The sequence below is a fragment of the Seriola aureovittata genome, chromosome 4, assembly GCF_021018895.1.
Source record: "Seriola aureovittata isolate HTS-2021-v1 ecotype China chromosome 4, ASM2101889v1, whole genome shotgun sequence".
Classification (NCBI taxonomy): domain Eukaryota; kingdom Metazoa; phylum Chordata; class Actinopteri; order Carangiformes; family Carangidae; genus Seriola; species Seriola aureovittata.
The window spans coordinates 7,353,388-7,378,235 of NC_079367.1; the positions used below are offsets into that span (position 1 = coordinate 7,353,388).

At 41.8% G+C, this 24,848-nt stretch overlaps 5 protein-coding genes across 6 annotated transcripts; 4 read left to right on the forward strand and 1 right to left on the reverse strand.

Annotated features, from left to right (window-relative positions):
• Positions 1-878: 878 nt before the first annotated feature.
• mfrp (membrane frizzled-related protein) lies at positions 879-7,064 on the forward strand. The gene is made up of 13 exons (XM_056375094.1): positions 879-1,100; positions 2,223-2,331; positions 3,161-3,298; positions 3,450-3,617; positions 3,784-4,003; positions 4,655-4,785; positions 4,870-4,995; positions 5,087-5,163; positions 5,261-5,409; positions 5,592-5,722; positions 6,055-6,189; positions 6,397-6,524; positions 6,619-7,064. Exons 1-13 carry the CDS (start codon positions 1,047-1,049, stop codon positions 6,841-6,843), a joined length of 1,791 nt encoding a protein of 596 aa, XP_056231069.1. The 5' UTR covers positions 879-1,046; the 3' UTR covers positions 6,844-7,064.
• A 140-nt stretch (positions 7,065-7,204) lies between these two features.
• nudt8 (nudix (nucleoside diphosphate linked moiety X)-type motif 8) lies at positions 7,205-11,127 on the reverse strand. Its single transcript, XM_056375095.1, has 5 exons — positions 11,034-11,127; positions 9,474-10,384; positions 9,260-9,392; positions 8,493-8,570; positions 7,205-8,026 (listed from the first exon to the last, which is right to left on the reverse strand). Exons 1-5 carry the CDS (start codon positions 11,115-11,117, stop codon positions 7,841-7,843), a joined length of 1,392 nt encoding a protein of 463 aa, XP_056231070.1. The 5' UTR covers positions 11,118-11,127; the 3' UTR covers positions 7,205-7,840.
• Positions 11,128-11,631: 504 nt separating this feature from the next.
• On the forward strand, positions 11,632-16,647 carry ftr86 (finTRIM family, member 86). Its single transcript, XM_056375093.1, has 11 exons — positions 11,632-12,292; positions 12,649-12,744; positions 12,875-13,108; positions 13,229-13,391; positions 13,493-13,585; positions 13,688-13,738; positions 13,850-13,900; positions 14,001-14,054; positions 14,350-14,424; positions 14,527-14,729; positions 14,901-16,647. The coding sequence occupies exons 1-11, from the start codon at positions 11,783-11,785 to the stop codon at positions 15,234-15,236; spliced, it is 1,866 nt and encodes a 621-aa protein (XP_056231068.1). The 5' UTR covers positions 11,632-11,782; the 3' UTR covers positions 15,237-16,647.
• A 4-nt stretch (positions 16,648-16,651) lies between these two features.
• LOC130167711 (complement C1q-like protein 2) lies at positions 16,652-18,051 on the forward strand. Its single transcript, XM_056374175.1, has 4 exons — positions 16,652-16,658; positions 16,738-16,908; positions 17,016-17,156; positions 17,246-18,051. Exons 1-4 carry the CDS (start codon positions 16,652-16,654, stop codon positions 17,677-17,679), a joined length of 753 nt encoding a protein of 250 aa, XP_056230150.1. The 3' UTR covers positions 17,680-18,051.
• Positions 18,052-22,376: 4,325 nt separating this feature from the next.
• On the forward strand, positions 22,377-23,727 carry LOC130168164 (complement C1q-like protein 4). 2 transcript variants are annotated; one of them, XM_056374802.1, is made up of 3 exons: positions 22,377-22,524; positions 22,610-22,750; positions 22,869-23,727. In XM_056374802.1, exons 2-3 carry the CDS (start codon positions 22,618-22,620, stop codon positions 23,300-23,302), a joined length of 567 nt encoding a protein of 188 aa, XP_056230777.1. In that variant the 5' UTR covers positions 22,377-22,524; positions 22,610-22,617; the 3' UTR covers positions 23,303-23,727. The 2 variants fall into 2 exon arrangements, with proteins under 2 accessions (XP_056230777.1, XP_056230776.1); XM_056374801.1 differs by having other exon boundaries at positions 22,377-22,750.
• Positions 23,728-24,848: the final 1,121 nt, after the last annotated feature.

Below are 24,848 nucleotides of genomic sequence, written 5' to 3' on the forward strand. Positions count from 1 at the left end.
AGAAGGAGGGATTGAGCAATCTAGCACAGGACACAGATTTGAGCTGTTACTTTCATTTCTGGTTGGACTAGGTTTTTCGTTTTCTCTTGCTTTAGGATTCTGATATGTCTTTGGTGACGTTTTTTTATATTACTTCCTAATATAAAGCTGCTCCAAAACTTTTAAATAAAAATCTACTATAGGAAACTCAACTGCAATTTCATGAGCCGGCTTTGTTTAACTAATGCAATTTCAAATCTCTTGAGCACTTCAAGCTGTTATTCACCATTCCCAAACCAAACCTCATCCCAGCACTGTTGTTGTTTTTGATGCCTAATTACCCAGAATTATTTCTAAATGACTCAAACTGTGTTGTCTTTGTGCCAATGTTTAGCATTTTTTGTGTTTGTGTTCCTGCTCACTCAGGTTTGCAAGCGTGCATGTGAATAAAACATTTTAGAAGCTTAAAAGATCATTACGGGGATTATAGAGATTTAACAGGGATCCCCAGCTCTACCTCCACTCTCACCCCTTCTCCCCTTCCCTATCACCTCCCTCCTCCTCCTCCTCGGTGCTCAGTCCTCTCAGCTGACTCGGCTTTGTTCAGCACTGTGAAGGAGTTTCTAAAACTCTTTTGTAACTACTCACACACCATCAAAAAACAAGAGAAACACAGGTCGGTGCTGCTTGTGCTACACTAGACAAAAGGACAAATAGCAGCAAACAAGGATATTTTGATGACTGGAGTTTGAACATTATTTGATGTGCATTATGTTGTGTTTTTATTTTTATTTTTTACCTGGATTATGCTGATAGATGTCCAACAAAGGGCTCTGCTATGCTCTGCTGGAGGAGGAGGTTGCAAGCTTTCTACCCTACAGTGGAAACCTATAGTCGGAGCAGAAAGTGAACAATGATAAGAAAACCCAGGAAAACATTGTTAACACTTTCTCATAGAGAAATGGCTCCATCACAGTGTCATCCTGGATGCATTTATCCCAATATCAGGCTCTTTGAGAAGAGGAGGACTGACTAGAGTTCCCTGTGAGCGGGGACCACAGATTAAGATGTCTGACCTCAGCCAAGTCGCTGTATACTCAGACTCCTCAGATATTTACAAGGTGAGTAAGGATGAGAGGTTGGATAAGTCCATTTAGAGTCCATTGGTGAAAAACAATTCAAGGTCCACTTAAAAACTTTTTTTCCAGAGCTTTCAACCATTACCACATGGTCTACATCTGCAGATGGAGTCTGTTCACTAGTGGTGGATCTTTTGCAAACTCACAGGCTGATTTTATATCATTATATTTCACTTTCAACTTATTTTCCCGATGAAGACCATGATAGGATTGAAATCACAAGAGAAAGCTAGTAAGTGGGCCATTGGCAAAACAAGGTAAAGAATGATCTTAATTAATTCATTTGAGTAGTGCAACATTTGCCTCAGGGCCCCTTATGAATCGCAAACCTACGTCTCAGCTGTGTGGTTAGGCCAGAAACCATTGTATGGCCATTGTAACTGTAACTACTGTGGGTTAGTGTTTAAAACGAGACTATATAATTTTTGCTGAACAGTGGCACTTACATGATGATAGCAGGTTGGAGCTACAGTTCCCAAGACCTGTTCGGTCCACAAGTCCAATGTTTTGGTTCATTCTCACTCACTCATGTTGGTATCCAGGTGTCCATTTTTAGCTTTAGAGCACTGCTTGCTTGTTTGTCTTAATGGCACACCACTGTTGGACTTATATTTGCCAGGACGCCAAAAACACAACTCCAAATAAATGCTAATCCTGCTCCATAACTGCTGAATGTGGAAATAAGCAACTGCTTGGTAAAAAGTTTGCTATTACAAATTAAAAGAACATAATATGTCAATGTTGTGTTCACATCATTAGGTGATCTGACTGAGAGCAAGTATATACACCACATATAAAGTTAGCAAAATCACTCAGTAATGTCTGTTACATGGTGATATTTACCTGAAGTTTGCTAATATTAGCTAACATTAGCAACCACGAGCTACTGGTCATATCAGACCAAGTAAAGCTGTAGCAGCAAAACCGCAAAGTGTGCTCAAATAAGTAAAGGTGTGTTTCAATGCTTATGAATTCAACTTGTCCTTTAAAAGAGGAAGAATATATTTAGGCATTACTGTAACTGTACGATGTTTTCCTTTTTTTTTTTTTAAGTTGACAGTTTGTCATTTTCATTTCCACTTTTCCCTGTTCTGCTTTTCACAGAATGTTTTCTGCAACCCTGCGTTTGAGCTGGAAGGGGAGCGAGAGGAGAGAGTGGAGGGCTTCCGGACATCCTCGTCCACCCCTGAACCAATCAAACCACCAGCAGCTAGTGAGTCAGCCAATCAGCATGCTATCTGTGACTAAACACGAGTGCTGTGTGTGTCTATGTATTGGATAAGTAACTTTATTGGATCACTTGACTTCACTTTTCCGCCAAGGAATAAAACGGCCACTCCACCAATTTTACATGTCAAAGATCTGGTTTACTGGCTGTGGTTTGTCCTACTCAACCTCTGAAAACAGCTGTATTATGTCCTCTGTGGGAAAATAACCCTGATGATGTCATAGTGATGTCATCAGGGTTATCTCAGCCAGTATTACAAACTGGAGGTGTGGAGCTTGAAGGACATTGGTCTTTACCAGGGAAGGAAAATGAAAGACACCACCCAGTTACATTATGGGAAACTTTTAGGGCCCAGTGTTTTCAGAGTTTGACCCATACTGGAGACTAAAAGTATTTTGGCCTCTGCTGCCTAATTTTGATTATTAATTTTTAAAATCTGTCTCTTACAAGCCCAACACGAGAATCCATTTAACTGAAAACAGTAACAGTATACATTTGTGGGAGTAAACACTTTAGTAAACTAAGATAAAAACATGATCAAATTACACAATGACTGCAGTTTTTCCGGTTGCAAAACCAGCCAAAGTCCAGTAGTTTATATTTAGCTTTCATTTTGAAATGTTGTTGCAGTTTGTGACTTTTTCTTTCTCTAGGCTTTGAAGAATTCACTTAAAGTCTATGATCTTCTTTAATACCACACGTGATGCCATTTTAACACCAATTAGGTTCAAATGAAAAGGGGGAAAGGGAAATACCATCTAAATTACATGTAAAAAAAGTTTCTGTGTAAATGTGTGTGTGCTCTGTCATTAAGGCCTAGGCTGGGGTCTGTTTGGGGTGTGTGTAATGCGTCTGCGGGCGCCAGGTTGTGGCTGGGGGGTGGTGGCTGTTTCTGCTGCTGCTCTGCTCCTGTTAGCGGCCCTTGGACTTGCGCTGGCCCTCATCCTCACACGTGAGTTACTGCTGCACCTCGAATCAGTCATTACTATAAATTACTATAATTAAAGTACATACAAGAATTAATTACTTTTCTATTTGGGAAGAATCTGAACAGACATCCTGTCATGTTTCCATCCTGTGTGTTTGTGTTCTCCCCGGTTTAGAGATAAAAGACCAGGCAGTGGAGGATCAGGTGTTGTCCACCGGCCCTCCAGACATATTGAGTGCAGGAAATGGAGAGTCGCATATTTTACCCACAATCCCTTCCAACAGAAGTCAGCGGGACAGTACAGCCGCACCACAGCCCACGAGGGCCCCCTTGTTTGAAACACGTAGGCGGCTCAAAAAATATGCCCACTTACTCTAATATTGACATGTGTTATATACAAAATTAGCATGGTCAATTTCATGTCTACCCAACACCATTTCCATTTCTTAATCTGGTGGTTCTGTCATCTTTGTGTAACTGAGACCAGGTATTCCTTTCTGTCTTGTCAGGCTGTGGAGGTGTATTGACAGACTCAGAAGGCAGTTTCAGTTCTCCAAACCACCCCGGCTCCTACCCCCCCAACTCCCTGTGTGTGTGGGTGATCCGAGTCCCACCCCCCTCCTTGGTCCAGATCCATGTTTCCTATTTGACTGTGGAGGGACCGTCTCCTTGCCTGTTTGACTGGCTGGAGGTGCAGGAGCAGACGGAGCAGAGCTCTGTGGTCACCAGGTTGGTGCGACCCCAGCGAGCACCATGAATGGTCTTGAATGAAGGGCCTTTGTCAGTTTCCATGACACAAGTTGAACTTTGCACTATTTTTGGCTGCCTTCTCTTATGTCGTCGCTCTTTTCAGAAAGGCCTGTAACTGTAAGATATTTCTGCTCTCACCAAAGTAGTTTAAGTGTTGAGAGGCAAAGTATGGATGTGTTCTGGCAAATACACATCTGAGTGTATAAGAATGTCACAGCCCTGAAAATTCAACTCAATTTAGCCTCTATGCTTGTTGATCCTGGAAACCTAAGAGAAACAAATTCATCAAAGTATAATTTTTATGCATGTTCTGCCTGAGGGAAAATTGTTAGGGTTCATGTCATTACCTTCATTTGCTGGTAGATGGCACTAAAGGGCTGTGCATGATTATTATAGGGCAGTTCTTGGTACTGAAGGTTTCTTGGAAAGATTTCAGTTCATGTGAATACTTTGACCGTTTTGGTTATTTGTATTCTTGGAAAGTGTCGTAACATGATTCATGAAACTGCAAAAATGTTAGCCAACTCCTTCTCACAAATCCTTTTAAGAATTTATGGTGCAAAGTTCAGACTCGAGTGGCAACTCCAAAGCTGTGAAATACAATAAAAGGCCTGTATGTCTCTCCTGCAGGTTCTGTGGTAACGTAGCACCACCAACAGTCAACACAAACAGCAGCACAGTGTGGGTCACCTTTCGCTCTGATGGCAGCATTGCAGGCACCGGTTTCACAGCTCAGTACAGGGCCATACTGCCCGGACACAGTGAGTAGGAATCTGGAAGTGCATCTATACTGCTGCTCATTCTCATATGGATTTATGTGCATCGGCGCATGTCTGTACTCACAGAGAGCTGCTCCAGAGAAGAGTTCATGTGTGACAGTGGTCGCTGTCTGCTGCCTGTGTCTGTGTGCGACGGTCATCCAAACTGCCACGACCAAACAGATGAGGCAAACTGCAGCCATAAACACAAGGGTAAAAGCGTGGAAACCGAGTTAAAAACAGAAATGTAAATCTAAACACACTTGAAAAGGTTGTAAGATTCAAGAGTGAACTCTACTTACAGAATGTGGTGGGCAGAAGACTGGTCCTTATGGTTACCTGTCGAGTCCAAACCACCCAAAGCCTTATCCTCACCAGCAGGTATATTCAAAACCACTATGGCCTGCTAAACACTGTCTGAAGTGGCTGTCTTGTTGGCTTTGTTGCCTAACCCCAGTTCTTCTTCTTCTTCCATTAGTTGTGTATATGGTATCTATCTGTTGAGGAGGGTCACGTCATCACACTGAGCTTCACGAACTTCAGCCTGGAGACTCAGGACGTGTGTGAGTTTGACTACGTGGAGGTCATCGACAGTGTCGACACCGGAGCTGGAAGAGTCCTGGGAAGGTGAGACCATCAACAGCCTTGATCTTTCATTATCTGCATATCAGATTTTATATTACTCTGCTATGATATTTTCTGTTGTTTTAATCCTGTACATTGGGGGTAAATAAATGTGTCTTTGTTTGTGCTAGTTATATAACCACAACGTTCTGAAGCATCTTTTATTTCCTCTGCCTTTGTCTCAGGTTTTGTGGTACAACCTTCCCACCAGACCTGACCTCCTCTGGCCCCCACATGACTGTGGTGTTTGTGGCTGATGAGGGAGTGGCCGACAGCGGCTTCAATGCAACATACCGGGCCGTGTCTGTATTGGACCGTGAGTTCTTGCTTTTGTGAAGTTAATTCATTTGTGTTGTTGGTGCCTTTATTATTTCATTTGCCTCTAACCCTTGTTTTCATATTTTGTTTTACTTTCTGACTTCTTCTTTCTCCCTCCTTTCTTCATGTAATGCCTTTCTTTGGTCCTTCTTTCAAATCTTACTTCTTTTGAACATCTTTCTGTCCTTCTCCGTTTCCTTAAAGTTTACACCTGATGCTTTGTTGACCTCCTTTAAAATCCTTTAGTGGCTGTTACTTTCTTTTTCCTTTGCTCTTTACAGCCTCCTTTATCTTTCCATAACTCTCCTGTGTTTTTTTCTTTATCTAAAGGGACATGTGGTCCCAGGCAGTTTGCCTGCAGTACAGGGGAGTGTCTTCAGCCGCAGTGGTTGTGTGATGGATGGAACGACTGCCCTGACGGAGCAGATGAACAGGGCTGTGGCAACTCCACCTACCCTCCCTTCAGTGAGTCCCTGTTATCTCTGACCCCGATCAGACTGTTATAGATACACTAGTTTTTGTTTCCAGAGTTTTGCTGTTGAAATCACTCTTAAACAAAAATCAATCCTTATCAAAATAAATAGATTAAATCATAACTTCCTTTGAGAATTCGACTATGAATTCTGATATTCTGAATACCAAAGCAATGATTTCTTGTTGCCATTCCCACAGCTTCATCATGTGAGTTTATAGAGGTAGAGATGTGCCAGGGCCTCAGCTACAACCTCACCTCATTCCCAAACATCTGGCTGTCCATTGCTGATCAGAGAGAAGCTGCCACACTTCTGCAACAGTACCGGGTAAAAGCCACCTTCACAGCGTATCTAATTTACCTTTATTCTCATGTTTCTGATGTATAATCTTCAAAGACTAAGCCCCTGTGCTCTTGTCCAGGTGCTGATGGAGCTGGCCTGCTTCAAACCCCTGCAGAAGCTGGTGTGTGGGATGTTCCTGCCCCAGTGCAGCCCTCAGGGTGGCGTCCTACAGCCCTGCCGCTCAGTTTGCTCTTCAGCTGAGCAGCAATGCAGCCAAGCCCTGGATCTCCTCTCCTTCAGCTGGCCCTTCAACTGCCACCTCCTGCCCGACTCACAGGACCCCATGGAGTGCTCGCTGCCTTGATGCTTCAAGAGTTTGAAGTTACAGTTGTGCTGTTAGTAAGAGAGATGAGAGATCGTCTCCTGAAAACATTTCACACCAGATTTGCGGCAACATGTGAGGACAAATGTTTGTGTTTTACAGAACTGGAGATCTTTTTTTCTGGACATTATTCAATTGCTGTGTTGTAGAAAGCAGCATGACCCTCACTTAACACTCCTGCCCATAAAACTCTTATGGTACATACAGAAAATTGTGGCACTGTAGCTATTTTAAAAGAAAAGCTTTTAAGTACTCAAATGAAAAAGTTTTTCAAGTTTTTGTGTGATTGACTAAACCAAATGGAAGTTTTCAGCCTCCAATAGAAAATCAAATCATACTGGTATAAATTGTCTTTTTACACTATTTATTGTTTTGATGTCATGTAAATCATGTAAAAACATATCTAAGAAGAGAGAATGATCAATACACACAGAATACCTTTGAAACACCTTCTAATGCATTGTCCTTGAACACAACACATTACATAATGTGCCTGTATTTTTTCAGTGTTTATAACAGTCCATATTTGACATAGGTGTGAGATAAAATGGGAAACAGTCATGGGTTGAGTCTAACTGGAAATCATGAAGTTTTTTTTTTTTACAGCTTTGCTTGACTGAGCAAGCATGATAAAATATAACAGATGCTCACCTCATGTGACAAAGGTTATCTCAGTTAAAATCCACTTAACTGGTAACTCTTGAATAAAAAAGAGGATTTGTAAGCATTGGAAAATCAAGTCCATTACATATATATATATATATATATATATATATATATATATATATACACACACACACACACACATACATACATACATACATACATACATACATATATATGTGTGTGTGTGTGTTTGTGTTACTGACGTGATTTTGCTACACAAAGCTTGATTGCACATTTCTCATAATCAGATCTTTGAGTCTCATGACAGGTCTGCTTTACATTTGTAAACTGTGAAGTAACAGTGACCGAGCTGCTAAGGAGGAACAATGAGTTTCAGGGTATGGTCTAAAGCGACGGCAGTCAGGCCCCACACTCGATGCTTGCCATTACGAAACACTGGGAGTGTGTATCCATACTTGTCACCGGTTCGGAAGTGTGTGTAGCCACAGTTCTGGGGGTTGCATAAGTGGGACAATGACAAGGTGAAGATTTCCTCCACCTGGGACGGAAACAAGCACATCACATATTTGGTTCTTAATAGACACCAACCAGAAAAGAGGTGTGTTTTTATGGTAGTTGTTTGATTAATTGTCTATTTGAGTGTACTTTTATGTTGGTAGTTTAAAATGTCAGTGAAGAAACAGACAGACATAAAAGCTGCAAAGATGAACTGTAGTGTTTTGGTTGATGATATGAAACAGTCACCACAGAAGATCATTTGGTGCCAACAGTGACTGTGATGTGATTTCATAACACCAGAAAAAAAAAAAAAAGAAATTTCTTTAAATCTGCAAAGTATCTGTTATGGGAAAATACACCAAAACAAAGTGTATAATATATGACTTAATAAATACAGAACCATTTCCAAAAACAAAACCTCTGGTGATTTACACATGTGGAACCCTGCCCATTTCAAGTAGATATAAAATGTGGGGTAATGCTAAGAGAAAATATGATGACTGTACCTCTCCAGGGTTTGGTTTGAAGGACAACTCCTCTAGGGGACCGAGGTTAGCCAGCACAGGAGCAATCACCATCCCTGACTGGAGGGACACACAAACTTAACACAAATTTTGTATTCAAAACAACCAAATTACCAAAAAACATTATGACAATTACACAAGTATAATGAAATGTTAAGCTTTGTTTTAGGTAAGATGTGAAGTGTTTGAATAAGTGACATGAAGCAAGATGTTGTATATATTTTTTTTATTATGAAGATAGATTAATCCATCTGTCGCTGTCTGCATAACAAAACAGAGCCTGTATAGTAGTGGACATGAAGACAAGTTTCTGCAGGCCAAATTTAACACTGAATTTAAGACAAGTCCTGGAACAATTTCTTGATTAATTGGTTATTACATCAATGGAAAATGAATCATCAACAATTCTGATTAACTAACAAATAGATGTTAGTGATTTATCCCGGTCCGTGATTCTCAAATGTGAGGATTTGATGCTTTATCATCATAAACAGAACATTTCTGGGTTTGAACTGCTGGTCAGATGAAACCATCAACTTGGAGCTCTTGGAATTTGCAATTAATATTTTTACTAATTTCATTATTCTAACTGATGTTCACAGAATTACTTATAAATAATTTATATAAAGTATTTATAAATAATTGCTGACAGTTCAATCGATAGTGAAATATTGAAATGATAAATTTAAGTACAGCTCAATGATTCAACGCATGGCTTAAACTCTTTAAGACAAAGCAGTCCCACTCACCATGTCCCTGTGAGGCTTCAGGACACCCCAGACCCTCTCCATTCCCACATTAACACCCAGCTCCTCCCGGGCTTCCCTCAACGCTGTGGCCACCACATCTCTGTCTGATGGATCACTCTTCCCTCCTGCAAAGCTACACATAAATGGAAATAAGGACACATACTCTACTGAATGTTTGTAATACAGTTTAGTCTGTTTGTAGCCTGCCACTCACCTGACATCTCCCTTGTGCCTGCCCTTCAATGTGCTGGAGCGCAGGGTGAAGAGAAACGCCGGTTGCCCCTCAACAGAACAGAGGGAGACCAGGACAGATGCCCATCTCCCCTGGTTCTTTCCTTGGCTCTGACTTGCTGCTTTTCTCCTCTTTTCCACATCATAGAGCTTTAAGTTGGGCTCCAGTCTCTTTCGACACCTGTTTTCATTCTCCGGGGATAGACAGTCTCTCCAGCCATCTACCACCCGAGAGGCGGCCTGATGAATCGCTTTGATATGCTGAAGAAAGAAGCTAGAGGCTTGTGTTCTACTGTAAAAGTGGTTTAAAGTCTGTGGTGTTTGTGCTGACAAGCTGAAAAGTCTGACAAAGTGCTGTCTGTAATATAAATGGCTTTGAGGAAGGTTGCATTGAGTCTTATTGGTGAAAGTGAATGAAACTTTGTCCCAAGGTCTTCTCCAGGGTTGAAGGCATGTTGTGTTGGTTAAACAGTCCTGGTAAGTTCTCACAGCTTTGGGGTTTTGACCTGAATCTTCCACTGCAGTGCATTTCCAAGGATCAGACACTCGTTTGTCTTTTACAGAGGTAGAAACCAGACGGGGGTGATGATGGCTGGGTAAAATGGCTTTGGATAGGAGGTTTTGAAATGAAGCCTCTCTCAGATGATGATTAACACAGTACGAGTTAAATAAAGACAGCTGTATTGCACAGGATACAGTCTCGGAGGACAATGATGACCCCTCCTTGCTTCTGCCTCTTTCAGGAAGCACGCTGTATCTGCTTTCCTTCCCATGTTTTGCGCCCTGCCATACAGCACCAGTGTGCCCAGAGAAAGCGCAGAGGTGGGACTCTCTCAATAGCAGCAATGACCTTATGGGACAAGACCAGGTCAGGATTTGAGGGCCCCTAAACATCTTATGAAAAAAAAAAACCAGAAAGATTCAAGGAGTCTTAAAGGTGTCAATCAATGGGGCATCATTAACTACACCAGCATGAGTACTTCAGTCTATGTCACAGCGTAGGTTAACAGTAAATACCACTGTTTCTACCTGTAGATGAGATGGACGCCTTTTGGGGAAATGTTACAATGAGCTGGTGGAGTAGATAGAGCTGTTGTCTCTTAAAAACCCAGGTGATATAAGCTCAGGTTTACACAGACTTGACAATCATCACAGTTACACTTTGTCTCGCAAACTTTGCCTGACAGCTACAACTGCTAGATAGCTATCTGAGCTCTGTCAGCGACATATGCAAAACATATTACATATAAGTGTCACATTTGTGGGTTATCCACTACCGCATAAAGCTGTCACAATCTCGTTTGGGAGCATTCAAGATCGCATTTGGCATGAAACTATCAAAAATGTACGCACGCTAACTAGCTAGCAAAAAAATTAGCATAAACTAGCATAACAGAGAGCTGCTCAATATCAACGGTATCGCGGTACTAAAATTTGGGATTTGGTCAATGACAGCGTTGCAACATGTCCAACAGGAAGTCAGAAATACGCCAGTGACCGAATGTCATATGTAAAATGTAATTTGAAAGCGGAAAACATTCACCTTGAAAGTTGAATAAACAGCAGCTCTGTCCCCCTCCGGTAGCCGCCGACTGCCTTTAACCAATATGGCGGATAACAGCTTCATGCGCGTCAGTGTTGCCTTCACTGCGCTGTGTTGACGCCAAACTTATTTCACAACTCTTCCACTTAACTTGTTTTTTTGGGGTTTTTTTTTATGCAAATAGATAGAGGGCGGGTGTGAGGGGCATTTTTTAAACATTATTCACTGATGAATTCATTGGGAAAACAACCCATTGTTTGAAATTTACATCACCAGACGTCACGCCTTCAGTTGAAAAACCAGTCTACCTTCTTTTGACTGTGCATTGATGAGGCCTGTCTCTTTTACTGGGTTGACTAAAACCAGGCTTCACTACAGTTTTAGTTCATAAAGAGCCTAACACAACTCTCTTGATCAAATTCTGATGATTATTAGTTAATTTTTGCAGTGACATAAAGTTGCCATTTGTTCACTAGGCCTAATATTTATCATTTGACCAACTGGAAAGAACCTGTGACGAGGGAAATTCCTCACCCCACCTGTTCTTCCAGCCCCACCCTGAACCCAGGTTGCTTCAGCTTTTAAGCAGCATGTGATTCATGTGAACTGGCATTTCAAACTTGCCATCTATGTGTGCATTTCCTATTTCTTCAGCCAACTTGGGCAGGGAACCTTGTGGTTATCGGTATATATCCAGGTCTGACCTCTGAGAAAACTAACTCACCTTTTCTCCTTCAACCCAGCAACATATGGCCTCTGCCTGGACTGAGGAGGAGACCTTTGTCTGCTCAGTATGCCTGGACACCCTGAAGGACCCTGCCACTCTACCCTGTGGCCATTCATACTGCTTGGCTTGTATCCAGAGCCACTGGGACAAGGGAGACAGCAAGGGTCAGCACAGCTGCCCCCAGTGTAGGCAGGTCTTCAACCCTCGGCCTTCACTGGCCAAGAGCACTGTCCTTGTGGAGGCTATGGAAAAACTGAGAACCAACAGCCTCAAGCAGATCTTCTCCACAGCTGCCTCCTCAGCCCCACCATCGATGCCTATCTACCTGGAGGTCCTACCAGATATGGGGCCACAACAGGGCAGCATGTACCCTCAGCTTCCTTTAGTGGAACCCAGACCCTGCTCTCAACACAACCGACCCCTGGACCTATTTTGCCACGAAGACAAGGAGTGTGTGTGTGAGGTGTGTTGCCAACATGGACACAAGGGGCATCGTGTGCTCAAACCCCAGGAAGAGAGGAAGGAGAGACAGGTATGTAAAGGAGAGGCTAATTATCACCAGAGTAATATTGTCAGTGCTCTTTTGTGGTTGGTTTCTCTCATGCTGGTCTTGGTGTAAAAGATGAGGTTCAGGTGAATCTAGAGCTGTGTTTTCTCAAGTGTAGCATTTACAAAATGTAGCTGAACTTGAAGTATTTGTAAAACAGCTGTCTTTTGTGTGTATTCCCGTCAGATGTAATATATAAATATATATTTTGTGATTTTGTGATGTCACACATTACTAAGTAAATCACTGCCCAACAGGGTGTGTGTCTTGTTTTCTATACTAAGCTGTGTGTGTGTGTGTGTGTGTGTGTGTGTGTGTGTGTGTGTGTGTGTGTGTAATAGAAAGAGCTTGTTCACATGCAGACAGAGGTACAGAGGAGAATTCAGGAGACTGAAAAGACGCTTAAGGAGCTCCCACATGCTGCTCGTCAACACAAGGTAAGTGACAATTATTGTTTGGTCTGATGTATTGCTTGTAGATCTGTTCATGACATGTGTGTCTTTGTACCCTGTTTTCATCATCTCCTCATCCTCTTTGATCCTCCTCTTTCTCTCTCTGTACTCCCAGGCCTTGGTCCAGGCTCTAGAGCAAGAGAGCACAGATTTATTCGCAGAGCTAGCCAAGAATGTGAATGGAACAGGCACCCAGGTTGGTGAGCTCTTCAGCACCCATGAGACCTCCTTAGGCAGTCAGGTTGAGGGCCAGATCCACAGACTGGAGCAGGGGGTGGCACAGCTCCGCTGGAGGAGTGAAGAGCTGAGCAGACTGGCCGACATGCAGGACCACATCTGCTTTTTGAAGGTAATGAGCTGCTGGAATTTGATTTCATTTGAATCTCACAGGATAAATAAAGCATAAGTTTCACAATCAATAAAATGAGAACTTCTGTTTATTGTGATATTTTGTCATTTGTTTCTCAAGAATTTCCTAACCATGGAGCCCCTGGGTCAGACGGGTGTCACAGGGGAGTCGGTGCTGAGTCAGGAGGAGGCGGTGGTAGCCTCCATCCGCTCAGTCATGAAAGAACTACAAACGTCAGTACAGGAGCTCTGCAAAGCCAGCCTGGCCAAGATCCTCACATTAGGTCAGTATTCCTCTCCTCTCCTCTCCTCTCCTCTCCTCTCCTCTCCTCTCCTCTCCTCTCCTCTCCTCTCCTCTCCATCAAAACTTGTCTTTTCTTTATAGTGAATCATGGCCCTGTGGCTTCAACACCCAACGGTGCAGTAGTAGACACTATAGCAGCTGATAACTGTGGTCAGGCCAGTGCACAAAACACAGGTACAGAAACTTAAAATCATCCAGTGTATTTACTGTTACCTACATACTGAAGATAAGGACATTTAGAGATGTGCTTCTCACAACTCATCCTCTTTTCTGTAGCATATGAAATGACGACAGAACCTCCACCTTTGCCACCTCCACGAGCTCAAGGTAAGTTACTTTAGAAACTTAATACACAGTACAGTCTGTGTCTTGGATATGAAAATATTTAACTGTGGCACTTAGAAAGTCTCTAAGTTAATATTTTTTGCTTTTTCCCAGGTCACAATTCTTCATCCAAATACCCAGCTTTACATCCTGCATGTGCTCAAGGTAACAATAATAACGCCTGCCACACTACATGAAAAAGTTTCACTGATATTTGAGGTCATGAAGTTGAGATTTCTTTGGTTTGCCTGTTCCCTTTGTTCAGTTGTTTGTGAAGCTTCAGCCCCTCCTCCACCCTTCCCTCCTCATCGACCTCCAGGTAAATACAAAACCTTCAGAAACTGCCTGCACATATTAATCAACTACTTTATCTTGTAGATGTAAAAGTCCCTGATTTATATATTAGTATTTGTGTTGTGCTCTTAGCACCTACTATAACAACTGTAGCACTGTAGGTATTTACAGATAGCTATTTAAAGGAGCAGTACACAAAGTAAAATATCAAAATCAACAGTGTAAACTACTATCACAACTGTTAATCTTAATTGACTCAATATAACTAATGTTATTTAACTTGCTCACACGATATTTAGCATTTCTTTTGTTTGTTTAAGGTCATATTAACCGAGGTTACACAACAGTGGGACCTGTGAATCCAGAACCAAAGTCTAGAGATGAATTGCTAAAATGTAAGTCCATCATCGTCCACAATATGCAACAGAATAGAGACCACAGTGTCAAAGCCTTCAGGGGGTCCGGTGTCTTCACTAAAATACATCCTCTCTCTTCAGTTCGCTTTGAACCCACCATGGACCCCAACACCGTGTATCGCCATGTGCTGCTGTCAGACGGAGGTCATAAGGCCACGATGCGGGCTGAAAACTTGAACCCACCAGACCATCCTGAACGCTTCGACTTCTGGAGACAGGTTTTCTGCAGGGAGCCCCTGGCTGGGAGCCCTTACTACTGGGAGGTGGAGTGGACCGGCCAGAAGGTGGATCTTTAGATATCAGTGGGGAAATGGAGGGGTTTCAGATACAGACATGTGCTTCATGCAATGAATTATCGAAATCAGTTAATATTCGACAGCAACATTTATGTCTTCACATCTGGATGTCTGGCTTCTTTTTTTTTTTAACCTACCTTTCTCTGTCCCACCTTGCAGTTCACCATTGGCGTGGCCCACAAGGAGATGGAACGGAAAGGTTCTGATGACAAAAGCCGTTTGGGCCACAATCCCCTGTCCTGGAGCTTGTACTGGTCCGGGACTGGCTTCTCCTTCTGGCACGATGGGCAGGAAAAACTCCTGGGCTCGCCTAAGGCCAAGCGGATCGGCGTCTATCTGGACCAACTTGTCGGGACTCTGGCTTTTTACCGCATCGCCAACAACCAGACTGAACTCATCCACCGGCACCAGACCCAGTTCACCAGCCCACTGTACCCAGGGTTCAGGTTCTGGGCAGGAGTAGGGGCCACAGTGACTGTTTCTCAATTGGATTAAGTTGTGTATGAATGATGGGCTCTTGTTTGTTTTGATATAACCTGCTTTGAATAAGGAAGTACATGTCTTCTTGCTCTGGAGGTCCTTCCAGATGAGAAACAAAACTGTTCATGAGTATCCGGCTTTCATAATATTCCTTTTGCACCAACCTTTTATTATTCTGATGTAAATCTTTCAAAAATGTCTTTTAAAGTAAATAAAGGAGTAAAAAACACACATTTCATTGTACACCTTTAAAAAAAAAACAAAAAAAAACAAACATATTTATTAAATAAACATTTACATCTTGGGACTGTTGATGGTTCAAATAGCTGCCAGTATTTATTTTGTTAATATGTATATCATGATCCTCCTGATCTTATCGTGAGTCCTACACGTCTGTGACCTGGATGCTTTTAGCCCCCCCTCCTTTCTTATCTGTATCTGTAGTATCTTTTGTTTTCCCACATGGATATGGAAAGAATAATTTGACCTTCATTGGTCTTTTGTCCACACATTTCTTTCACTGGACACAGGTAAGATGTTATATAACATAAACCTGCAATGACAAGTCATGATTTTTTCAATATATAATAACTCGTAGTGTATTCTCAACTCCTCGCTCTCTTGGAGGAAACAGTCTTTTCTCTTTTACCCCAGCGTAACCTTTGTGCCAGTTAACTCAAGTAATTCAACACTATTCACAGGAGGACAATGAAATTCATTTTTCGACATGGTGGCAACAGCTTGTTGTTTCCTGTCCTGGTTGAAAAAGTTAGAGAGATGTAACAAACACTGGGCTGCAGGGTGCAAAATATGAATTTGAGATTTAAAACAACAAAAAAACAAAAAACTGCTGGTGTAGAAAAAGGAGTGCGGTGTCAGTGTCAACATGTAATGGATTAATGTGATGGACATGAACCTCAATCTCAGCTCATACAACTCAACTTTGATGCATCTTTAAAGCAGGTATTTGTGAATAAAACTCTACGGTATTTTCAGCTCTGAAAACTGACAGATCTCTCTATTTTTGATTCACAATAATTAATTTCATGCATTTAAACACAGAGGAAAGACACTATCTTTGTGTCCTGATGGGAACACTGAATCACATGGACAATTTGCCTCAGAGGATAGATGATACCTGACCTACATCTACAACACAAAGTCTTGGAGGGTGTGTCTGTGTATGTGTGTGGGTGAGTCTGTGAAGCCCCCACTCATAATGAAAGGTATACATACAGGTGTTAAGGTATACAGGTGTACAGGTATGAGGGTAAAAAAGGGTGGAAAATAGAGGAAATGGGGAGGAGCTACTTGAAGCCACATGAACAGAATTGATGGGAAACATATATATATAGCTGTGAAGCTTGACCCTCCATCAGTCTATCACACCGTCTTCCCCTCTGGAGCCATCATCCGTTGCTAGCGTAACCATGCGAGGTGAGACTAGATATAATATGACAAAAGAGTTGCAACAGTTAACATGGACATGGAGATGTACTGTATGTTAAGATGTGAGAGTACAATTATCTGCTTCCCTTTCTGAGTTTTCTGCTACATGCCTTTGCTCTTCTTCTTTCAGCTATTGTACTGCTGTGTCTGCTGGAATCAGCGTTGGTCCGAGCCGATGATTATTCATGGGGTGGACCTGGCAAGAGCAAAGAAGGCATCGATCCCGGGACGGAAAATAGTGAGTGAGAGATTTTTTTTTCCAAGTCAAAGGACACACTCGTCCTGTCTGCACATAATCTGATATGCATCAACTTCAACCTGGTGTGTGTATGTGTGTGTGTTCAGTCTGTGTTACGGACCAGGCGTCATGTGGCTGCTGTCTGATGCAGCAGCAGATACACAGGATGAAGATGTTTTTTAACATGAGCCTCAATGAGCTGGAGAAGGAACTCACAAAATCAAAGACCGTCCTCAACAACATCAGAGGTGAGACAAGTGCATGAGTTACATTATATAGGGGCTTTACCCATTGCAGCTTCATAACAAGTCTTACTTCTCTTCCCCTGCACATCCAGCCAGTCGAAGCGCCTTCTCTGTCGCTCTGACCAATGAGAAAAATTTGAACTGCTTTGGCCCCTTCCGCGACGACAAGCTCATCGCCTACAAACACGTCTTCATCAACCTGGGAGACGGCTACAGTGTGGACACGGGCATCTTCACCGTTCCCCGCTCCGGTGTCTACAGCCTCGCCCTCACTATCTACAGTGACGCTGGTTCTCCTGGTAACAGCCTGGCCGCCTGCGCCAGCCTGCAGGTCAACGGCAAGGTGGTGTCAGGACCCAGAGAAAGAAATATGCAAGACCAAGAGGACAGTGCCACTATTGTTGTGGCCCTCCACCTGAAGGCTGGGGACAAGGTGGCTGTCAACTTGCCCATCGGATGTTTCCTCTGCGATGACAACAGCCACTATAACACTTTCACTGGTTTCCTGCTGTATGCTACTGACTAAGTTAGGGAAATGTAGCTGCTCTGGGTTTTGTGCCAACTGTTACCATAGTGACGTGGTTTGAATCCAAGGTGACAGCTGTGCCATGTATCCCCTAATCTATCTGATCTTTTGTACTCTCACCCATCTCAGCATAATACTCTCGTATTCATTTTGATTGTTTTATTTCATCATAGCCATGCTCAATATTATCCTTCAAGTCCAAGTGCTTTTGAAGCCTTTTCAAACATCGCCTTTGTTAACAAGCCTTTGTTACTATTGTCCATGCCCTGACTTTCCTTACACCTAATGTCATACGTTCTTTTTTTCTTGTGGCTGTAAATCTTCCAGTGACTGATTTTGTGTGATGGAAATATGTGGTCTGCAAAATGACAAGATAATAAAGAAGAATTTTGAACAAAATACCAGCATTGAGAAGTGTTTTCTTTTTAATCTCCACAAAAGCACACTTGAGATTTAAAACAATACTCTATTGATTTAGCATTGCCGGCTTATATCATTGTTGGAGTCACGATGGACGGTTTGAAAAGAGGGTAAAAAGAAATTCAGCCAAACGAAAGATATCATCTTTTTTCTTACACACATTATCCTTCCTTGACACAACATCATTCTTTCATTACCCAAAATGCACCTCAACCACCAACAGTTCGGTTGGAGATTTGGGTGTGTAACGCTAGTAGCAGTTAATGTAGCCTCAAGCAGAGTTGAGGAGTAAGCTACACTCCAAACCTCCATAGTTTTTTCATTTTCAAACTTGTAGTCTTCACGTGGCGCAGCTCCCTCTGGAGCCACAAGAGACTTTTTCGGTTGCTCCAGAATTTTGAATACAATACAATTTTAATAGATTTTTAAATATATGTAGCTAACATCTTTAGGACTGAAATTTCAATTTCAAGTCAAACCTTACGCACAATTAAATAAATTAATGCAATTAACTATAGCAAAGCTACCCTAGATCGAAATCTAGTTTAGCAAATTGTCAATGTACATATGACACGAAATAAACTACTTGAATCACAATGCAAATATGAATGTAGTTGAATAACCAGCATGTCTATGAGGATGAACACTTCCAGACTGACAAACACCTACAAGAAATTTAGATGTAACTTAATCTGTAGGCTTTTTTTTGGATTGTGGCAACCCCCAACAAACTGGTCAAGCTGGGTTCAAACCAGCATGTTCTTGCTGTAGGGCAATAGTTCTGTCTGCACTCACCAGGATTACTGGGACTGATACGTATTACAGCTGCAAGTCTAATGTATTTAGACTTATAGACTACACAAGTCTCGCTTTTATCTCAGTAACACCTTGTGGGAATTTCCTCAAATTTGGCACAAACATTCACTTGGACTCATTAGATTTTGGTGGTCAAAGGTCAAAGTTCAAGTCACCCTGACCTTAAAGCACAAATTCATATGTCAATCATGACACAATTTAACACAAATGTCTAACGGGATGAAATGATGAAGTGATGTTATTTTACATCCAAATGGTCAAAGGTCAACTTCACTGTGACATCATAATGTTCTGCAAAAACGCTTCTGGATATTATACAACACTGTAACTCAGGAAGGGGAGACTGTGACCGTCTTTCCTGAAACTTGGCTGGTTGGCGGAGGCGGAGGCGTACAACTGCGAGGTGGCAATCCAAGAAAGCAACCGTGTTAGCTACAGGTGGTTGGACTGGGCCGCTGAATCAAAAATCCTGTACGTCTAAAAAAATAATTTCAAACATGAAGCTCTACCAACCATAATGTCTGGCTGCTGATGAGAACACTGAACTCTGCATACAGTACATCTCATCTCAGATGATAGCTGATACCTGGCTGGCATCAACAACAAAGGGCCCTGGAGGGTGTGTGTCTGATTGTGTGTGAATTTTAGAAAATGAGGGCCCCTAGTGATGTAGAAATACATCTCCAGTTATAAAGTTAGAAATCCAAATGGGGCGGACAATAAATTAAAACAAGGAGGAGCGACATTAAAAAGAGGAGGAATAAAACTGAGAGGTTACAAGGGAGGGGCTCCTGAAAAAATATATATCCCCCAACTCTTGTCTTGTGATCAGTCAACGCACTTTCCATCCTTGTGAATCTGTGATCTTTTACCAGCATCAACATGAGAGGTGAGACGAGATACAAGTTGCACTTACAGTGGCATAATATCTAGGAGGGAGATGGTTGGCGCTTCATAGAGAACTTGGACTTCACAATGAGTTTTCAACTGAAAAGTCCGACATAACAGAAATAGTTCAGGTTAGAAATATTCTGAGTGTAGGTTGCTTAAAAGTGTTTTCTGGGTTTAGCGATTTATACCTTTGCTCTTTCCCCCCCAGCTATTGTATTGCTGTGTCTGCTGCATGCTTTTGGTGGGGATACACAATATGCCTGGGATGGACCTGTCCAGACAACACCGCAGACAACAGTGCAACCAGAGCAAACAGAGGCCGACACAAGCGATAGTGAGAGACTGTTAAGGAAATAAGTCTGTCCTTTTTGTCTATACATTGTCAGTGATTCTGCACAGTCTCATCTGCAAGCTAATGTATTTTGTGCCCTGTGTGTGTGTGTGTGTGTGTGTGTGTGTGTGTGTGTGTGTGTGCAGTGTGTCTTGAGGACCAGTCGTCCTGTGGCTGCTGTCTGCTTCAGAGAAATATAAAAAGGTTGGAGTGGTTCTTTAACCTGACCGTTGAAGAAATGAACAAGGAGCTGACAGCAGCAAAGATGAACCTCAACAATATGAGAGGTGAGTTACACAAACCAGGAGACAGTGCAGAACGTCATCAAAGCATCTTAAAGAACAAAGCAGATCCTTTTCTTATACCTCTAACCTGACTGTTTCCCTGCAGCCAGCCGCAGCGCCTTCTCTGTCGCTCTAACTCATGACAAAATGTTGAGCTGCTACGGCCCCTTCAGTGACGACAAGCTCATCGTCTACAAACATGTGTTCCTCAACCTGGGCGACAGCTACAATATGAAGACAGGTATCTTCACTGCTCCTCGCTCTGGTGTCTACAGCTTCGCCGTCACCATCTTCAGCGTTGTTCCTTCTGGTAAAATGGCCACAAGTGCTAATCTGCAGGTCAACGGCCAAGCGATGGCCACGCTCCTCGAACAACATGGCAATGACACCGAGGACAGCGCCACCGTCGTTGTGGCCTTGCAGCTGAAGGCTGGGGATGAGGTGGCTGTCAACCTGCTCAAAAGATATTCTATCTGTGATAACAACAGCCACTTTAACACTTTCACTGGCTTCCTGCTCTATGCTACTGACTAAGTTAGCTTTGTACCATCTCATGTCCTGTACTGACCAGGTTTCAGCCTGCTAGACGACTTCTCTCTCTGGTGACGGTCATGACTTGTAGCCCCTAATCTTTGTCTGATATACTCTATATCACCCCCTGAGTAATTGATTTTATCTGGATTCAACCCACGCCTTGTATGAGCTTGCAAACCTTTTAAACCTGTGTTTCATGTCTTTTTCATGTCACATATCAAGTATCTTGTTTGTACTAGCTGTTGATCTTTAACTCACTGAAATGATGTGATGCACATTGTGATAGAAATATGAATTTGAAAAAAAATCTGTGTCTGAGACTTACGAACAAAATAAACCAGACTTCTGAAGAAACTCGCTGGCATTGTGAATTGTTTCCATCCCCATCAAAGAAAACAAAGATGAAAAAGTTGATGCCTACATTAGATGCTGGATTATAAAAATAAGATACTGGTTAATATAACGAACATTTTGGGTTTGAGTTACAGATGATAAAACATTTCATCGAAGCCCCTCAGTTTCGCTGTCATTACACCTTCCTCACAGTGAATTTAAAAAGATGCCATGTACAGCAACACACAGATAAAATACAGTCTATAATAAATCCAGCGCAACAACAGTAACACATGTTGTTAAGATCTTTATTTAAAGACTAATGCCCAACAATATCTCAAATACACTGTGGACTATTTTAATATATCTCCCTCTGTATTTAATGCTTAACTCTGGACACAACATAGCTATGATGGAGCACAGAAGCACAGAAGAAGAATGTGTCAGGGTTAAATGAGACTGAGAGTGACCTATTACATACAGTATATAAAGATTTCCACCTATTTTAAAGCCGTATTTAATATAGACTCTTCATTATGAGCGCAGTTAACCATTTTATCAAATTGGATATATTTTAACATAAAATGACAACTGAGACAATGATGCTATGTTGTGATTTCATACATGTAGCACAGAATTTCAAATGAACTATAATGAGGCTCTTCAAACCGTTTCTTTGTCTGTTGATGAGACTGCACAGACACCTTTCCCCAGACAGTAGCAGACAATAGATGATACCTGGCCTGCATCAACTACACAAAGCCCAGGAGGGTGTGTGTGTGTGTGTGTGTGTGTCTGCTTGAGTGTGATATTAGAAAGTGAGAGCACCTGGTGATGACGATAAAACATCCATAGTGATACGCTTATAAAGGCAGATAAGCAGATGATTAAAAGAAAAAGAAAAGGAGGAGCGATTTCAGAAGAGGAGGAATAAAACAAGGGAGGAGCTCTGAGAAAAATATATATCCATGACACTTCCTCTCTTGTTCAGTCTATCACACCTTCCATCCTCCTGAAGCTGTTATCACTTAGCGTCAACATGAGAGGTGAGACTAAATACATTTACAGAGGTAGCAATGGTTCAGATATGTAACAGTACAGTAACAGGCATCTAATGCAAAGCTCTTACCCCCCCAGCTATTGTATTGCTCTGTCTGCTGCATGCAGCTTTTGCTGGTTTCTCTAATCCCTGGAATGGACCTCCCCTCACAACACCAGAACCCAACACAGGCGATGGTGAGGAATTGTGGGTACATAATCAGAGTGTCTGCGCATGTTTTTTTTTTAATCTCCAAATGTATTTACGTGTGTTTGCGTTCAGCGTGCAGCATGGACCAGGGCTCCTGTGGCTGCTGTCTGATCCAGCAAAAGGTGAACATGATCAAGATGTACTTTAACATGACCCTGGCCAAGCTGGAGAAGGAATACTTACAAACAAAGCAAAGTCTCTGCAATATTGAAGGTTGGTGACACATGCATGAGTTACACATAGCAGGAAAGAGTTCAGATGATAAAACACACTTTAGATTTTTCTTAATGTTTGCTTTTCTAACCTTCTTTTCTCCCCTCTGCGTCTCCAGCCAGCCGCACTGCCTTCTCTGTCGCTCTCTTCGATGATGTTACTTTTCAGTGCTATGGCCCATTCACTTTGAACACCAACATCATCTACAAGCATGTCTTCCTTAACCTGGGTGATAGCTACAGTGTGGACACTGGTATCTTTACCGTGCCCCACTCTGGTGTGTACACCATTGCCATTACCATCTACAGTGACGCTGGTTCTTCTGGCAGACTCCTGGCTGCCTGCGCCAGCCTGCAGGTGAACGGCCAGGTGGTGAGCCAATCCAGAGAGCAAAATAGAGATGACCAAGAGGACAGTGCCACTGTTGTTCTGGTCCTGCAACTGATGGCTGGGGACAAGGTGGCTGTCAACCTGCCTGAAGGTTGTTTCCTCTGCGAATACAACAGCTTCTTTAACACTTTCAGCGCCTTTCTGCTTTATGCTACTGAATAAGTTAGGAAAGTGTAGCACGCTGGTTTTGTACCAACTCTTGCCCGACTAACAAGGTTAGAGTCTGCTAGATGAAATCTGTCTGTTGCGCTATCATCTCATCTCAATCTGCTCTTTTTGAGGGAAGCCAGGTCTTTAATCCATCACATCTGGATTCATGTTTTGATTTGAAAGCTTACAAAGAGAATCTTTGTTGTTTCTTGTCGAAAGGATGTTGTGTAATGTTCCAGAGGAATAAACTAAACACCAGTGCACCATGTAAAATCACAAGAAAATAAATAAGTTGGAACAAAGCATTTGGCATTATTTGTCATTTGATTTTGTTTTAACTGAAAAGATATGTGATGTCATTAAGGAAATTGTTGACAAAATGAAAGTACTGAACTATAACCCTTACTCTCCTGTCTGATGTTAGTAAATAACATATAAACATTGAAATAAAGCACTTTCCTGACAGTTTTGGTTACTCTGTGTATGAACCCTTCTTACAGAACAACATGAAGTGAAATTAAAATGATTTCACTACCAAGGTGAGCTAGAGTCCATAATAAAGTGTAGATTACAATATAATACATATAATGAGATACATACAGTATGTTAATGTTTAGTTAGACAGTCATTTTAAGGCCTTTTATGACACACGTTCACCACATTAAAATCACTAATGATAACATTAAGTCCATAGGTACAGGTTCAGCATTTAAATATATGACTTTTTAAGTTTTACAGATGTTTATAGAGACAGTCATTAAAAATTAAATTAAATTAAAAATGAAACCAAAATGTGTAAAAAAAAAAAAAAAAAAATCTTTAACTTTAGTTCCTGCTGTTAAAGTAAGCATGTTATTAATTCAAATGCACAATTTAAAAGTTTAAAATAAAAGAACTCCTCATGGGAACCTTACAGTGCAAACAATGATTGACCAATATTAGTACTAGTATAATATCTATTTTTAATCTTTAATTGATTTAATAAAGTCAACAGAGCAACAATATTCATTTGCAGCAAACTCCTGCTTCAACCTGGCTCAGTTACACACCTCTAAACCCCCTAGGGTTAAAAGCAATAGATTTAAACATATCCAAGAGCAATAAATAAACCTAAACCTTGACTGCACCTTCCAGTGGTTTGACACCTTAAATGAACAGATACATATGATTTATTTAGCTGTTTGCTGTAAGTGCTGTGATCAATGTCCAGTGTGCTTTTGTATGTTGTTGGTGTGCCTTCTGCTGTGGATCAACTTTCCCCTTGAGGGACAATACAGACCTCTGAACTCTGAACCACACCTATCAGAATGAAAAGAGTTAATGTTACAGGAAACTGAATATATGCACTTATGCTAATTTTATGCAGCGGAAACAAGCTGACACAACACTGACATGTCATCACCTGTATAGTTGCCATGACAAAGTTTAGGAAACAGTCTCCTACTATCATATCCAGCTGACAAACAAAATCCAATATTCTCTCTCTTTTAGTTCTGTTTTTGGTCACCACCAACCTATGAGGAGTTGGTACATTATCATGATGCAAACTTTGTCTGTC